The following is an 18,050-nucleotide window of genomic DNA, read 5'->3' on the forward strand; positions in this document are numbered from 1 at the left end:
ACGTCAATGGCCCCAAATAAAGTTGGACTGGATCAGTTAGAATGAAAATCAATTTGCTTATATTCTAAACAAATCTGTTTAATTTTTGTTAACTTGGAAAATATTTTGCGTTGTTAGCCACAGCATTTAAACCAGTGACGGATGAAGTGAATCACTCATCTCAGCAGCGTTGTGCTGGGAAACACTGTTGCAGACTGAGCATGCTCCCTCATTGTAACAGACTACATGGAAAAAATACTCATGAGCAGCATGATAAATAACCCGAGGTGTTGACCCAGCCTCCAAACTTCCAAGTTTTTAATCCAGTCAAGGATCCGTGGAACCCATCGGATCACCCCTGAGAACCCACTCCCCAACCATCAGCTCCCAAAGGATTTTCTTAGTGCATTTCTACTGTTGTTAGTCCCATTCTGCCTCCCTACTTTCATAAACTGTTAAATGTTAGTTCCTTCATGAGGTTGTGTAGCTGGATGCTGTGGAAATGCAGGTGTACAGGATGGTAACTTGCTTCAGATTGTGTGCTTCAGATTTTATATTCCTGCTGCTGCGCTACAGGATACTTTGAAGTGTTTTGCTTAGAAAATCTGATTGTGAGTTGTCGTGTTCAAGAGCTGGTTTAAAGCACAGCTACCGACCACTGAAGGTTTGCAATGATATCTGTGTTTGTGTAGTTTTGCACTGAAAGACTGCTGTTATTTATTGTACTACTTAGATTGGTACTCAAAGGTACTTTTTCCACCTCTGAAGGTTTGCACTTTGACCTGCTACTGAAGACTTCCCACGAGTGTCCCTATTGGAGCTCTGTATGAATGTAAACAATAGTGTGCCACATATCTTCTTTGCTACCTTGACAACACATTTTTCTTATTGATTGTAATCGTGTCTGTTTGTATTTCTAACACTTCAGTCAGCAGTGTTGTCGATTTCTTTGGGCTTTTATTGTTTTTACCCTTCCAGATGTAAACATGCAAATGTTGCTCTATTTTATGGATAAACCTTTTTGTGAATGAATAAAGTTTTAACTATTATCATACTACTCTTTTGTACATTTAAGAATGAGTCCAGGCACTTTTCTTTTCAAGCTCCATAGACCGGTGGTTTTCAACTACTGTGCCATAGTAGTATACCAGTGTGCCATCGCAAATTATTTCACTTCAATTAATTGGCCCAAAAGATACAATTTAATAATTACTGCCAATAATCATTGTTGGGCATCTGTGCTTTCACTGCAGTGACTTGTAGTAATTACCACCCACCTGACATGAACGAGTAATTACTAGTCAACTGTTTGCACAAAATACTAGTCCTTAGTTTAGTTCTGTATTATATAAGATGTCAGTCCCAGTCTAAGAGGATCAAATTTCTACGAATGTTTGTCACAGGATCCCAGACACAGAACAGCAGCACATAAACCCTCTGTCCCAAAAATGGACATCAGGGAAGAGCTGGGTCGTATTTGGGAAAGAATGAAGTCAGAAAGGGTGCCTTGCACTCTTGAAGATGTGTTTGTTAATATTTTGGGGGAAACATCCAACCCTCGCACTCCCTTTTCCCCACCTCCTCCTCCTGCTTTCCCTGCTGGACCAGCTGCCCTGCCTCACCCAGCAGCAGGCAGAGTAGAGGATCTGTTACCTACACCCTCCTGAGATCCGCTCCTCTTCTGTCTGAGCACCAACGTTCATGTATAGTTGCTCCAATCACCATGCAGCCATCTCACATGTACAGTCAGCCAGGCACAGCTAGCCAAGGACAGGTGAGACACTCAGACAGTTGTCGTTAGATTTTTATTGATAAAGGTGCTTGAACCTGTTGGATGCTTCAGGCTAATGAAAGAAAAACTGTTTAGTTTGCATGTTTCTGTGCTGTTTATCATTATTAGTCTTTGAAATGCTGGACTAAGTGTCAGTATTATGGATTTTTGTCCTTCTCCATCTCTCCACACAATCTACTGTATCAGTTGCCTGTAAACAACATCCCATCGGCAACAACAGCAGCTGTTCTTCCAGCTCCTCCACCCCACAGCTGCGCTCCAAAGTCAGTTTCTCTGCTGCGTTTTCTCACTGATCTGCAGGTATCTGTCATTTATCTGCAGATGTGTGTGTGAATTATTAAAATCAGCCTCCTTTAATGATGTCGCCTTACATTCAGTTTCACAGCGTTACTCGTGTTTTTAAAGTACTTTCCTCACAGTTGTACACGGTGGTAACACATGCTCTCACTCTGGGTTTTATTCCTGTTGAAGCAGCAAGCATCAAACCAAACAGGGTACAGACCAGGCTTACATTAAGAAGCCCCCAAATGCCTTCATGCTGTACCTTAAAGAGCAGAGGCCAAAGGTCAAAGCAGAGCTAAATATCAGTAACAGTGCAGCTGTGAATGCAGCTGTGGGAGAGAGAGTAAGTGTGTAACTCTGAATATATTTATGCATCTGTTAATGTGCATGTGTACCAGCTGTCCTGTAGTCATGTGTAGTAGCAGTGTGGCTGTGTATACGAGCTGACAGTGTGTTCTTGTGATCTTCTATTCACAGTGGAAGTCGCTCTCAAAGGAGGAGCAGAAAATAGATTTTTCTGAATCAGTGTGAAGCCGTCTCCTTGCCCACTCAGCCTCAGTGTCATTCCTTTCACCAGGTAACCTCTGCACCGGTCTTCAAGAAAATCAGACCAACCCTTCTTCTCATGAATTCATCTGCATTATTGGCCTCCTCTGCTGCACCCAATGCACTCCAGACAGAGGCCACCCTCTTCAGGAACATTGGAGAAGATTCTCTATCAATGCTTGAACGTCTTGATCTCCTCCCGGTTACTCCACAATCTCAGCAGCCCTTCTCTTGTCATTCAGATCTCGCTTATGGGGAGTCAGTTAAATTTAGATTTAACTGGCCTTTCTTTAGCACTGCACTTTATAAACTTATGTTACTGAACTGTGTTATCATTTCTGTAAATAAATAAAAAAACAACAAAAGAGGCTTCTTTCAGTTTGTACAGCAGGATGGGAGGGTATAGAAGAACTTGTTCATTACTGATCCTTTGAAGTGGCCCCGCAAAACAGTTCTTTTTACATTTTCAAACATATACCACCCGTCTGTCTGTGTCCACTAGGTGTAAGGGAAAAGCTAGATATAAACTAGCTTGAGAAAATTGTCTCAGGCAGTCAGAGGTGTTACTGTTAGGTGGAGCTGCCCCTCACATAAACGCTTTGCAACTATTTTCACTAAAACCTTTTTTTCCCAAATGAGCATATTTGTGAAAGTTAAATGTAATGCAATCAAAGTTCATTTCCATGTGAGCATTGCTAGACACTGATAACAAAAACATAGTGCCAAGTACGTTGCAAGAGCCAAACATCACAAGTGTCCTTAGAAAATCTGGACTGATGACATCTCATAAAGCTGAGAACTGTGAGAAAGATCAGGTAACAAGAAAGATACATGTATTCCGTTACTCCCCAACACTGGTTGCAACTGATAATAACCATCATTTTCTGTTATTTCAGACACATTGATTGGAATTTGTTTTTTTAACTTGATGGACAATTGTGTTGGACTAAAAAGAAGTTTTTAATTACCTCAGCAGCAATTTGTTGGGAAACCTTGGGTCCTGGGTCTTATGTGCTTCTAATATTGACATGGACCACCTACCCAAACACTGCTGCAGACCGAGCAAACTCCCAAATACTGACAGTCCCCAACTACATGCAAAACATACTCATGAGCTGCTCGAGCAACATGACTGTAAACCAAGATGTTGATCCAGCCTCCAAACTTCCAAGATTGAAAGCCAGTCCAGGATCCGTGGAATGCACCAGAACGAGCCTGATCCACTGAGGACGCCACAGCTCGGGGTGTAAGGGCATTTGTGTCACAACACGGTTTTTCACTGATTGAAATTGTGTTGGTTTGCAAATCTAACAATTCAGTCCGCAGTGTTGTTGTTTTTACACTTCTAGATTTCATCTATTACACAACTCTTCATTATATTTGATCAGCAGGATCCAAACATGAAGTGAGGGGGAAAAAAACACATCAGGCAGCCAGGTACTTTTATTCATTTTATTGGCATGTTCAAACCCTGCTTCTTAATCAAAGTCATAAATATAGCTGATCCCAAGTTTTTAATCATATATACCAGTTTGAAATTCAAATGTTGTTTGTGGTACTTGATGGGATTTTAAGGGGGAAAATCCCCCCAAAATTGTAGAATAATAGTGTGAAAAATAGAAATTTTTCATGCCATTATTAGAAATAGTAGACAGATGAACTTTGTACACCACATCAGTGCTCTGTACACTCACTGGCCACTTTGTTAGATACACCTTGCTAGTACCAGATTGGGCCCATTTTTGCTTCCAAAGCATTAAAATGCTCAGTTTGCATTTCAGCAGGTCTTTCTGTCCATGTTGACGTGCCTAAATGCACTGGGTTGCTGACATGCGATTGGCTGATCCCATATTTGCATTAATGAGCAGCTGAATGGGTGTACCTAACAAAGTGGCAAGTGAGGGTATTTGTACTGGACTAAAAGAGACATAAAGCTGTAAAACTGCCCACAAACATTAAAGTCCCGGGTAGGATGCTGAGTAGTGTTTACAGATACAGTATGTTTCATGTGGGACTTCATGAGTGCTTTGTATCATAAATAACCAATCACACGAGTTTAAAAACAGGTTTTTTTTTCTGGGAGAAACTAACATCTGCTTTTGTAGTTCAGAAAAAGGCCAATTTCTTATAATGTTGGCACATTAAAATTAAAAAAGCAACAAGGAACTCTTATTAACTTGACCTTGAGCAAGGCACTTGTTTCGCAGCTTGCAGTGGGTATAGTGTGGACATTCCAGTAGTGCAGCATAAACTATGTTCACACATGCCTTTTTGTGATCTTAACTTGTTTGTGAGAACGTAAAGGAGTTAAACCACCAAGATGCAGCTGAAATGAAACAGATGTGGACACTCAAATAAAATGCATGCTCAACATGCACGAGGAGACGCGAAACCCATGAAAAGTAATAATGATAATGATAGTAATAATAAATCAATCTCCAGCCCATTCACTCAGCCACTGCTGGCACTGTCTCCTCTGCTCCTCACTCTCCTCCTCGGTGCTCTGCTCCTTGCTTCGTTTTCTCCTCTCATCCTCCTCTTCTTTTCTCGCTCTCTCTTGCTCTTCCTTTTTAATCTTCCTGTCCTCCTCCTCCCTGCGGTGTATCAGGGCCTCCACAGTGGCATCTAGTGTCCTTAATGAGCACTGCGGGAGCCACTTGGGATCAACCGCTGGGACAAAAGGGTCTCCGGCAGTGACGCGCAGTGGCTGAGGTTCGAGGGGAATGTGGAGGAGGTGTGCGTGCAGCATCATGCGGTACGGGGAGTTGTCTGTTCCCGAGCTGTAGGTGAAGTCCCCGACAATAGGGTGGCCTAAAGCGCTGCAGTGGACCCTTAACTGGTGGGTTCGACCTGAGAAGAAAAGGAAAATTGAGCGGCAGCGGGAGGGTGACTTTTTAGGAAGTGTTTGCCTCTTTCTAAATGAATGTTACAGTTAAAAAAAAACAAACAAACACAAAAACCCAGGCCTGGCACTGCCATCTTTACATGGAAGCTAAGCTTTCCTCTGCAAGAAGAAAATCTTCATTTCTCCTTTGAAACAAATGCAATTACCAGTGAGAGGCTGCAGCAGCACCTTGGTAACAGGGTCTCCGTCATATAACCCATATTCTAACACTAAGAGCTCAGTCTGGCAAGGCTTGGGGTTCTCACAACCTGACCACAGAAGGAAAGAACAGAATATAATTCAAACAACTGCTGGAAATTAATGATTTACTTTCAACACGATGTCCAGATGGAATAAATGTCAGAGTCTCTACTCATTGTTGTTCACACTCACAAGACTCAAACCAAGCCAAGTTTAAGTACCTTCTGTTCCCTCAACACACATCATATGTGTTTTTCCCTCCGTGGAGTTCTTGCCGATGGAGAAGTCCACAGTGTGTGTCTCTCCTTCGACCGCCCCACGTATCTGGAAAGTAAAAAGTGTATTTTCACTGACACGTGTCTCAGAGCACCCGCACATCCATCATCTGGTTATTGTTCTTTTCTGCAATCCTTGTTAACCTGCTCTCCTTCCTCTCTCATTCATCCCTCGTGCTGATTGGTCAAAGAACAGAAGGTCAGCTCTCTTTCTCTCTCTCTGCCTGCTCTACCTTAACTCGGCAGTACTCGTCAGGTTCTATTAATCATTAATTGAGCTGGAAATTTTGGTTCTATTAGTTAGCTTACTCATAATAGTTTAGGGAAGTAGCCTGAATCTGATGACCCACACTGTGGCCGGTTCAAGGCCTTCTTCCTCTTTTGTTTTCTTTTGCGAAGCCTGACATCTACCTTAAAATAAAACTGAAACTTTAGTGATTCATCAGGCAGTTACAGTTTCCACTAGAGCAGGGCGATATGACCAAAAATATTTATCACGATATACTTTTGAAAATTTGCGATAACGATATAACTGACGATATAATTGACACTAGACAAATTACTTTACAACTCCACAACTTTATTAGTGCGAAAAAAAAACCCATCAACGTATTTTCACTTAAACAAGCAGCTGGTTTTTATGTGCATTAAAGTTATATAAAAATTTTACCGTGCAAATGCAAATTCCTTGCTGACAGTTTAACCAAAAGGCATTTCCAGTGGAAATTGGCCGACACATCCTCAGCATAACCATGTATAATATCCACAAAACTTAAAAAGAGGTTATTTTCCACATAAACCTTTCACAATAAAGCTCAAGATCCTGTTGAGACTTTTCAAAATAAACTGAATCAAGTGAAACAGTATGCCGAGTATTTACGGGTGAGAATTAAAAAAGAGCCGTCAGGTGCTAAAAAATAGACCTTAGACTCAAACGTTAGAACAGGCTTTTCCCTGCAGTACACTGTTTAATAAATACTCACAAAGAAAACGGCGGCCGTTACAACTTATGTCTAAATGTATCGTTTCATGCATCGGTTAAAACACTCAATTCCAGGTACACGACGCCCAGCTGGAAACACTTCACGCAAGTCGAGCTGCACGAGATTCACAGAATTTACAGAAAATGTTAAATTTTTGTGATTTATATCGTTATGGGACGATAGATGTCTTATATCGGGATATGAGATTTTGGTCATATCGCACAGCCCTACTATTATGTTGAAGCACAGTACGTATCACTCCGCGAGGCTCCTGCCTACGATAGCCGTCATGCTCTGACGGTGCGGGTTTGTAGCTTAGCAAAGTCTTACTAAAACATTTGACAGATTTTTGAGCGCCGTGTACATAAAATCATTTCGAGGTCAGTAAACACAACCAGAATTCATACATAAGGCACACGGGATTATAAGGTACACTGTCGATTTTCAGAAAAATCAAAGGATTGATTTTAAGTGTGCCGTATTTTCCAAAAAAACACGGTAATAACGACGGCCCGCTAGCACGCTCTACCAAAAATAGTGCTTTGTTGTGTATCTGACGGACGAAAGGTAAACCAGTTCCACACCACTGAAGTTGCAGCAATTTTACAAACCAGTTCTGGTTCATCCATTTAATTCAACGATCGGCTTTCACCCTTCTCATTCTCCGTCGCCGCCATGCTTTTTCCGCCATGTGCGTATGAAAACAAAGGCACTGCGCATGCACATTTTACCCATATTCTATCGCGATATTTCATTTTCCTATCATTGCCCGACATTATACCGGTGTTACAGTGAACGGTATGATATGGCCCAGCCCTAGTTTCCACTATCACTTCAGATAATGATCGCTGGCATCATTTCTTAAGCCTCAGAAAAAAAAAACTTAATTGTTCTGTTTGATTCCTCTCTTAAATTAGACGCACAGATCAGAGCAGCTGTTAAGCCATTTCTTTCTAATTCTGAACTAGAAAAAGTCATTCATGTTTTTATTACATCCAGATTGGATTACTGCAAAACACTTATAACACAACTGCAGCTCTTTCAAAATGCAACTGCTAGACCCCTGACAGGCACACAGAAGCGTATACATCTTCTTAAATCGTTGCACTGGCTTCCTGTGAAGTACAGGATCAATTTTAAAATATTCTTCCTCACATATAAGTGCTTACATGAGCTCGTTATAATTTATCCAGCAGATCTTGTACATTTCTATGTCCCATGCGCCATCTGACTTACTGTATCCTTATCTCTTTTACTCTTATTAAATTATTTCCTGTTATCATTTTTTTTTTTACTCTATTTTTATTTATCAAATTCTGAAAGATAAAAAATATTTTATCTTTGTCAGTAATTATGCTATGGATTAAGGGACTCTAACAGCAAGAAAACAACAACAGCCAAACAAACAAAAAAACGCTTAAAAACTCATTAAATTCATTAAAGTGTCAGAACACAATTGCATGTGTTTCACTGTATTTGCAGCCCATACCAGAGCGAGGTAGAATTTGGTCACGGTGCGGTCCTTGAAGCAGCGGTAAGCCCGGCCAGCGGCAGCTTTATTCAGGGCAACACAAAGAGCTCCACTTGTGGAGAAATCCAACTGATGACAGAACCTTGTGAGAGACGAGGAAAACAATAAGACTACTCCTGCTACCAAGAACATCTGACAAGTGCAGAGGAAGTAAAGGGATTCTGACCGAAATCCATAGTAGGTGCGTGGGTCAGCCAGCTGAGGGAAGCGGTGGCGAAGCTGTGCCTGTACGGTGTTCGTCTCGTACCACATCTTGCTGTCGATGCGGATGTCCCAGTGTTTGTCCACCACGATGTAGTCATCACTGTGATACAGTACACGCAGGCTCTCCAGGCTAGCAGGCTCCGTGCTCATCGTGTGCAGTGATTAACTGGCACAAGCGCTGCAGGCCTGCAGGGACAAAGTCGCTGTCGTGACACATGTCACTGAGGGTTTATTTGAAGTACAGTACTAAAGACTTTCCTCTCACCAGTATAAAAAAACCTCATAGCTGCCACTTATATTAATTCAACAGTCAATAAATTATAGAGCATAAAACTTGATTAGTATAAACTAGCAGGCAGTGGAATGAAACCTTGCATGTTTGGGTCTTGCACAAGTGTTTCTCACAACTTTCTTTGATTTCTGCTTTAATCTCATTTAACTCGGAATAAATGGATTTTAAGTTTTTTGTTGTTACATTATGCATACTTGTGCTTGCAGGTGCAAAGCATAAGTACCAGCATAGATATGCAACATAGCTGTGCTCGTGCAGCACTTTTCTAGGCTTACTGATCACTCAAAGGTCTTCTAACATCTTAAGTACACATTCATACAGCACATTATCTTGACATGCATGTTTCTGGACTGTGGAAGGAAGCTTGAGGACCTGATGGAAACTCAGTCCAGGTACCTCTAGAGCTGGTCAAGCATACAAACTCCATGCAGAACAGCCCTGCAGGAGTTAAACCAGAAACCTTGCTCTGATGCAACAGTGCTCATCAACCTACTACCATGCTCGTGTCTGTGTCAAGGTACAATCTCTCAAGGCACCCTATGTTTGAACTCCTTATGTGCAAAATTATGGTGTTTTACTATTACACTGTTTGAAGAGTCCTCCACGATCCTTTAAAAACCAGCAGGTGCCTGTCTCTCTGGGAAACTGGGCAGATGTGACAGTTCTCATGACTGAATCAAGCTTCTGCCTTCACCTCTGTCAGCGCTCTCCCATAAGAAATACACACAGACCTGACATGTACGGTTTTCCAGGTTTAGATCTGAAATTCATCTGAAAAGAAACAGCTCAATTTTGACCCTGAATAGACTTGGTGTACAACAATATTTTTGGGATTCAACTTTCATTTTGCGTATTTTGTGTAACTTTCGGAAAATGCGTCGAATTTCAGGGTAAAACAATAACATTCATGTTTAATTATTTATTATTACTGCTGTCAAATTTAAAAAAAAAAAAAAGATCAGATTTGACCCAGAATGGAGGAGTTAAAAGGTCGAAAGGTCCTGAACGTTTATGTAGTTTCAAAAAAGCCTCCAGAGCCTCAACCGCAGTGCGCCAAACCATCTTTACGGCTGTGAGGAGAACAGACCGGTGGCCGTAGCCTGTCTTATATTCGAGGACGTTTCCTTGGCCGTGAGAGCATCCCATCCACCTGCGCGTGTGGCAGTAAATCATGCGCCCACTAGTTTGCTAACTAGTGGTTTGCTATTAGCATAAGACAACTAACCTGTGTTGTATGATAAAATATGTTTTCTGAATAAGAAAGCCCGGTTATAGGGCTTTCTTATCATAGTTAATATAACCGGAAAACTTACCGTTAATAAGGACCCAAAAAGTGATAAATGTTTTCAACAGATGTAAACATAGCCGCTTGTGACGCACTGCACTGCGCATGCGCTTCATCTTCTTCGTGCGTGTTTTGGGTCGTCAGACTAGCTTAAAAGGTGCACAGCGCCACCACCCGTGTATGACGGTGTTTATTTCACCATACATGAACGATTTACGTTTGCAAACATTTTATGATTCACCTCGTTGCTGGTTTACTTTGTTCAAGGATTAAAAGTCTCCAGTATTGTGCAATAGTCTTGAACCGCCCCTTATTTCTTCATATTTTGCTTGGAAAATTTGAAATAGGAGACCTTTTAAAACATACAGAGAAATACAGTATACGAGATATGTATCAGTTTATACAATTGTAACAAGCGTGAAACTCCATATTTGATAATACCACCTTTATTGTTCAACACAGTTTTAACTGTCTTAGGCAGGGTTCTTGTAATTTCTTTAAGCAGTCTTCAGGAATAGTTCTCCAGGCTTCTTGAAGGACATTCAAAGCTCTTCTTTGGATGTTTTTGCCTTTTGTTCTGTTCTCTATCAAGATGATCACACAATCCTTCAATAATGTTGAAGTCCGGGCTCTGGGGAGGAAAATCCATGACTGATAGTGTTCGACTGTGTGTTTTTTCTATCCAGGTATGCCTTTACCGCACAGTATGTGTGTTTGCGATCATTGTCATGCTGAAAGATGAAGCTGTTGCCAATCAGATGCTTTCCAGATGGATGCGTGGTGGATCAATATCTGACCATACGTTTCTGTGTTCATAATTTCAACAAGATCCTGTAGATACTGCCTGTTGTTACTCTCTCCTGACCTACATATTGAACCAAAGATTTCCAGTTTGGATTCATCACTCCTTCAGACCTGCTTTCTTTCAGTCCAGTCCAGTGTGCTGGGTTTTTACTTCAGACTTTTTCCCCTGTTTCGCTTCTTTAAAAATGGCTTCTTTATAGCCACCCTTCTAATAGAGACCATTTATGGTGAGGCTTCAGTGAACAGTAGATGGCTCAAGTGAACAGACAGATTTCTCAGGTCACGAATCAGGTCTGAATGTCTTTCTATTTCCTAAGAACATGACTTTCAAATACAGTTCAGCTGGCGCAGATATTTTTTAGAAGCCCGCTGTTGCTTTTCTCATCCGTCACTTGTCCACTTTCCTCAAATTTATCAAGGATCCACTGCACATATGGCCAGGATATGTCAAGTTTTCAGCTAACAGCTCTTTGTGAATCAGCTTTTTGGGGCAAAAATAATATTTTATTCCTGTCAAATTGTGTTATCGTTGGTATTTTTCCAAGAATCAAATACAGAGGTGGGAACAAATTATGTGTTGCGCACAAACATTTTTCTTGTAAAACAAAGGGGGCCCTAGCAAAAAAAGTTTTGGAACCACTGCCTTAATAAATGATAAGAAAGTCTGGAAGTAAAATAAATTATAAAGAAATCAGGAATAGCTCAAGACGTCTGCACAAAGAGTAGAGAGAATGAATGGGAAATACTTGTCCTTCATCAGAGGATTTAAAGATGTGGTATTTTAGATAAAGCATCTATATTATTTATAGGCACGCTATTGGTTCACCTGTGATTTTATTACCAAGCCAAGCGAAGAGAGTGAGGAAGAAGCTTCCTGATGTTTGGTTTTTAGCCCTATGACAACTGTATTGAAAACTTTGAACAGTTACAAATCAAATCAAATCGGTTCTAAAGGACAAGCTGGTGAACTCTGGAGTGGACCATCACCTCACTACCTGGATCCTGGACTACCTCACCGACCGACCACAGTATGTGAGGACTCAGGGCTGTGTGTCGGACAGGGTCGTCTGCAGTACGGGGGCCCCACAGGGAACGGTTCTGGCTCCGTTCCTCTTCACCATCTACACTGCAGACTTCTCCCACAATTCCACCCAGTGCTTTCTGCAGAAGTTCTCTGATGACTCTGCAATAGTCGGCCTCATCACTGATGGGGACGACAAGGAGTACAGAGGTCTGACCCAAGACTTTGTGGACTGGTGCCAGCTGAACTACCTCCAGATCAACGCCAGTAAAACCAAGGAACTGGTGGTAGACTTCCGCAGGCACAAGCATTCTCCACTGCAACCACTGAACATCCAAGGTATGGACATTGAGGCTGTGGACAGCTACAGGTACCTTGGTGTTCATCTGAACAATAGACTGGACTGGACTCATAACTCAGACGCCCTCTACAGGAAAGGGCAGAGCAGGCTGTACCTGCTGCGGAGACTCAGGTTGTTTGGAGTGGAGGGCCCACTCCTGAAGACCTTCTATGACTCTGTTGTGGCTTCTGCTATCTTTTATGGTGTGGTCTGCTGGGGCGGCAGCATCTCTGCTGGGGACAGGAAGAGACTGAACAGGGTGATCCGAAGGGCCAGCTCTGTTCTAGGATGCCCTCTGGACCCAGTGGAGGTGGTGAGTGACAGGAGAACGGCGGCTAAGCTGTCATCCCTGATGGACAACATCTCCCACCCCATGCAAGAGACTCTGACAGCACTGAGCAGCTCCTTCAGTGGGAGACTGCGGCACCCACGGTGTGGGACGGAGAGATTTCGCAGGTCTTTCCTCCCCACTGCTGTCAGACTCCATAATAAAGACTTTAACTGATCAAGCACACACATCCATACATATGCAATAATACTAAGTGCAATAATCCTTCCTGTCATCGTTGTATTTTTACTCAGTTGTATATAGTATTTGTATTTGTATTCTATTTTTATCTTATTGTATATTTATTTTATTTTATTCTACTGTATATAGTATTTTATTTTATTCTATTCTGTACAGTTGTGTACTGTATTTATTCTTATTGTATTCTAATTTTTGCCTCATAACTTTTGCACTGTCCACTTCCTGCTGTGACAAAACAAATTTCCCACGTGTGGGACTAATAAAGGTTATCTTATCTTATCTTATCAAACAGCTTGTCATCTGGACTGGAGTGAGCGGATTATGTTTATTGCATTTGTCTCATTTTATTATTTATTTATTGCCCTGTGGTACCGTTTCAGGTCAGTCCACAGTTACTGTGATGTTCATAATCCCTCACCTTCACCTCGGGACTTTAATCTGATGGGTCCATGTGACAATCCAGTATTGTGAGCAGCTGAGGTAATGAAATGCCACGTTTTGTTTATGCGCTTTGTTCAAGTCTGCCCTGGCACATCCAGGGGCATTGGAGGGCACCTGAGCAAGGACGTGCGAGAGGACGAAGACAAAGGGCTCAGATTCAGAGATGGGGTGAAGAAAACGTTTCTCCATCTTGTCACGCTTTGACCTCCTCACGGGTCCAAAGCTAATATAGTAAGTGAAGACTCTTTGGAACATTACGTGCTGAAACACATTGGTTGAATAAAGCACAGGCTCTTCCAGAGAGTAATCCCTGAACGCAGACAGGTAATAATGTGTGTTGAGCTAAGAGGATGAAGACTTATTATATAATTGGTGTGTGCGTTGAGTCAAATGCTGGAGAATTGGATACAGTCGTGCTGCTGTGATGCTGTTTTTCTGGTTATTGTTTCGTAACATGTCATAGCAGATCATGCACTCCGATAAGAAGGCACACATGCTTACACACAGATGCACGTGGCACTAACACAAAGGCTTCAGTCAGAGAGAGGATGAGCTGGCAGATACTGTGCAGGAGGCAAGCATCAATACTGATATTGTAAGAGGAAGTTTTTCAGCATCCTTACTGTGGATTGTGTGAAAAAAGATATCTAAAGATTCCTTGTTGCTCTGGATTTGCTTAATTTCTAACCAGCTTTCTCTATCTTGGATGTATTTTTTCTTTTTAGAACTGTTTTGATCTTTTCTGCACCACTTTGAGTTTGGTGCAAAAGTCTTTGCCGGCCATAATACGAACATTTTTACAGGTCTTTTCTCAAACTGATTTTTTTTTTTTTTTGCCCAGAGACGTGACAAGGCAGGCTGTCTAGATACCGTTTATTTTATATCATTTGGATAAAGCGTGAAGGACACAGCTTATATAAGCGGTATTCATTTTTTTCCAACTCTGAGAGGTGTAATTTTTCTGACCTTGCATTTATTTCTGTAGGATTACTTTCTGAGACTGCCGTGAGTATTTTAAGCCGCCTCTCCACCATGCATAATAAGTCATTTTTGCAGGCTCGCTGTGATGAGCCTATAATTACGTCGGACTGGGGTCTCCTTTTGCTGCTGGCTCTGCTGCTGCTGGCGCTGGTCTACTCCTTCCTCTACCTGCCTGCCTCCGCCCAGCGAGCCCTGCTAGAGCAGGCCCTCAGCAGCAACAACACCACCACCGCCGTGACTGACTGATTCAGGGATGAACCGTGACAGAAGCTTCATGAATGGATAAGCAGACAAGCGAGGCCATCTTACATATGTAAATAGTGTGGACTGTACTGCTTGTCATTTTGCCCAACAAAAATCAAGAAGCTGTAAAGTGTCAGTTTTTTTCTCTTTAAACTTTGCCATGTGTTTTCAAGACCAATTGATAATAAAATGATATGCAAATCAATGCAATGCGCTAAATCTGAACAAAAAAGGCTGTTTTGTTCTAATTTCCCAAACCTGTTACAGTCCTGTGAAAATGAGTTTCACACCCTTAATGTTTTTGTAGAAATTAAGGAGTAAGTAGGAGCCAGGTGCTGCTAATAACATGCACTTGATTCACAGATCATCAGGAAGTGTGAGAAACTCTGAACGGAGAAGCTTTGGCAGTTTGCTGGTCTGGACCATTGACAATTCCACAATCTTCCAAAGAGTGTCCCAGCAAATTCCTCCCAAGGTTAGACTGTGAAATGTTCGAGGAACCTGCAAAAAATCCAACAGCTATATCTCTGCCGGCCACAGTTAGCATATAAAAGTTCATGACAGTATAATTAGATAAAGAATGAACAAATGTGGCGTGTTTGGAAGTGTTGCCAGGAGAAAGCTCCAATAAAATCAACATTTTAGCTTGACTTATGTTTGCAAAGTTACATCTGAACAAACCACAATACTTCTGGAACAATGTCCTTTAGGCAAACGACACTAAAGTGAAGATGTTTGGCCATAAAGAACAGCACCATGTTTGGAAAAAATCAACACGATCGCGTGAAAATACATGAGCGTGTCACGAGAACAACTTAGTTACCTGCTATTCAATTTCTGCAAAGCAGACTTGGGTTTAAGACAAACAAAAAGCTCGGTTTGAATTACCTTTATTAAAAGATACAGGATACTAGATTTGACACCAATATTTAAAGATGCAGCACTTGATTGTTACAGGCTGAGGCATCAGATCCAGAAAACTTTTTTTTTCCTTTCTGCTATCTGTGCCTTACAAATGGTTCCCGTAAATACTGTATCCGCAGTATACGACCACTACTGACATCTGGATATCGCATCGCTAATATTTTTTTTTCTTTTAATCACATTAAATCCTTAAAAAAAGAAAGAGAGATTCTTGCTAAACCATGCAACACCCAACAAGCCAACATTTACAGTTAGTCTTAGACCACGATGATTCACTCAAATGGTACTTCAGAGTTCAATATGTTCAGCTACAATGAAAATATCATATCCAAAGACTTGACACAATAATGATAGTACATATTTTTTAAGGGACACCAGTTTATCCCTTGATTTACTGCTCTCACATTCAAGCTCGAAAGCTGAATATTATTCACATCTTACGTCCTTGGTATAAGAGAGAGGTTTAGAAAGGTTTAATTTAGTTCATAAGCGTATCAAATCCTTAAGGACTTACATGCATCTCTTTCTACAATATACACAGTTCAGTTCCAGTCGTTCATTGGTCTGCTCCTTCAAATAAAACATGCCACAAAGTCTCGCGAGAACTGGCGCTTCGATAGCAAACACAAAAGTTAAAACAGCATGTGTATGAAAAACGAAGGCAGAAAGGTCGGGCCTTTTTAGTTGGAGTGTAATCTGGGTTTAGGAGAGATGACGCACCATTATGAGGGGAAGAGAGAATATGTGAAAAGTTATTATAATCAATAACAGAAAACAGAAAAAAAACATATGAGAAAACAGAAAACGGAGATGTTAAGAAAGACAGCAAATACAGTCTCAGTGAATCTAAATGATCTAAATGCACCTAATTAAAATGTATCCTATTTTGCTGCCACAGTCTCTCACTCCAAGTAATGCCCTGTGGGTTTCTAAGTGTATGATGCCAGTTCAGAGGCACAATTACGTTTGCTGTATGTTGGGAGCAGGTACGGCTGTGACACCTGTTGTTTCAGTATCTTTAAAATCACGAAATTTTGGACCTACAGTTCCTAAACTTTGATACAAAGTACCCACATTTGTTCACGACAAATAGCGCCAATTTACATTTGTGCAAGATTATTACAGATGTTTAAGGGTGATGCTAAATATGTGCTGTTCTTACTTTCTTTTCTCCTACTCCCAACTGGTCCTGGTGGATGGCTGCATTAACAGGAATGCAGCCATCCTCCTTCCTCCCCACCATAGCCAACTGTTCAAAGATCTATATTTGTGAGTGTTTGATGTTATATTTTACTGAGCTATCATTGGGAACATTTTTCAGCTAAATGAGAAAAAACTGAGCACATTGTCTGTCACACGTGCTAATTCTGCTCCGGTCTCTACAGGTTAATCTGCCATAAGCTAACCTTTAAAGGTATTTAATTATTAATTTAATAATGATTTGAAACTGAATTGTTCCTTTTTTAACTTTGTTGGCTGCATTTAAAAAACATTTGCAGGTACACCACAGGCGATCCTTCTTTCAGTTCCCCAGGCTTTTTCTTTAAAATGATTAAAAACCAACAGTGTTCTTTTTTTTAAAGATGTAATAGATTGGCAATGCTATTTTCTAACCCACCCTATCCCTGGTAGCAATTACAAATAACATTAGACTTATAAATAGTATTTATCTGTTAAAACCTCTAATTTTATCTCTAATTGTATGTGCACTAAAAATTGTGTTGGTCCCAAAAAATTAAAAAATTGAAAATTGAAACTTGAAAGAAAGAAAGAAAGAAAGAAAGAAAGAAAGTTACTACCTAAAAATCTCTTATCCTTAAAGCTTACAATGTTAAACACCGAACACCAAAATTTCTCATCCGTGGGATAATAAAGGTTTATTCTATTCTATTAAATCAGGGATGGACAGGGTAAACAATGATCTTGTCCCTCACTGGTATATAACACTGTTATAACCCGCATGTTATAAGCACACCTATTCTCTCCCACCCAGTGACACCCAGACATCAGCCGCTGTATTACTTAGAAACAGATGAAAACTCTAAACTGGTTCTGAGTTGTTTATATTTCTGTAGTTGCTTCTCAACCATTTGCAGCAGAAATGTGAGATACAATCTTGAAGTGTAAGTCTCCCTAATTTTAAGGAGGAAAGTGTACCACAGGTGCACTTTGTGACTTTGAGGTTTTTTCAGCTAATCTGGTGCTTAATTGCCTCGATGAGCTGTCCCTGCTGCCGAGTTCACTCTGTGAATGGACCAAACAACCTTTCCTGTCACCGGCATGTGCCTGCCCCTCTCATCTTCTTTTGTCTGTATCTCTGCTTTTTAAACCTGAAATGCTCTGATGTGTGAATCCGAAATCTCTCCTGCTGGTTCTGCGGGAGGTTTCTTCCTGTTAAAAGTGAGTTTCTTCTTCCCCACTGTGGCCAAGTGCTTGCTCATAGGGGTTGTTTAATTGGTGTGATTTTCTTTCTAATATTGTAGTGTCTTTACCTTACACTATAAAGCACTTAG

General features: G+C 41.0%; 1 protein-coding gene across 1 annotated transcript; it reads right to left on the bottom strand.

The window, feature by feature from the left end:
* Nucleotides 1-4,037: 4,037 nt before the first annotated feature.
* rpusd1 (RNA pseudouridine synthase domain containing 1) lies at nucleotides 4,038-10,366 on the bottom strand. Its single transcript, XM_026165637.1, has 6 exons — nucleotides 10,283-10,366; nucleotides 8,640-8,863; nucleotides 8,432-8,555; nucleotides 5,906-6,008; nucleotides 5,651-5,752; nucleotides 4,038-5,449 (listed from the first exon to the last, which is right to left on the bottom strand). The coding sequence occupies exons 2-6, from the start codon at nucleotides 8,825-8,827 to the stop codon at nucleotides 5,031-5,033; spliced, it is 936 nt and encodes a 311-aa protein (XP_026021422.1). The 5' UTR covers nucleotides 8,828-8,863; nucleotides 10,283-10,366; the 3' UTR covers nucleotides 4,038-5,030.
* Nucleotides 10,367-18,050: the final 7,684 nt, after the last annotated feature.

This window comes from Astatotilapia calliptera, chromosome 4 (assembly GCF_900246225.1).
Source record: "Astatotilapia calliptera chromosome 4, fAstCal1.2, whole genome shotgun sequence".
NCBI classification, from domain to species: domain Eukaryota; kingdom Metazoa; phylum Chordata; class Actinopteri; order Cichliformes; family Cichlidae; genus Astatotilapia; species Astatotilapia calliptera.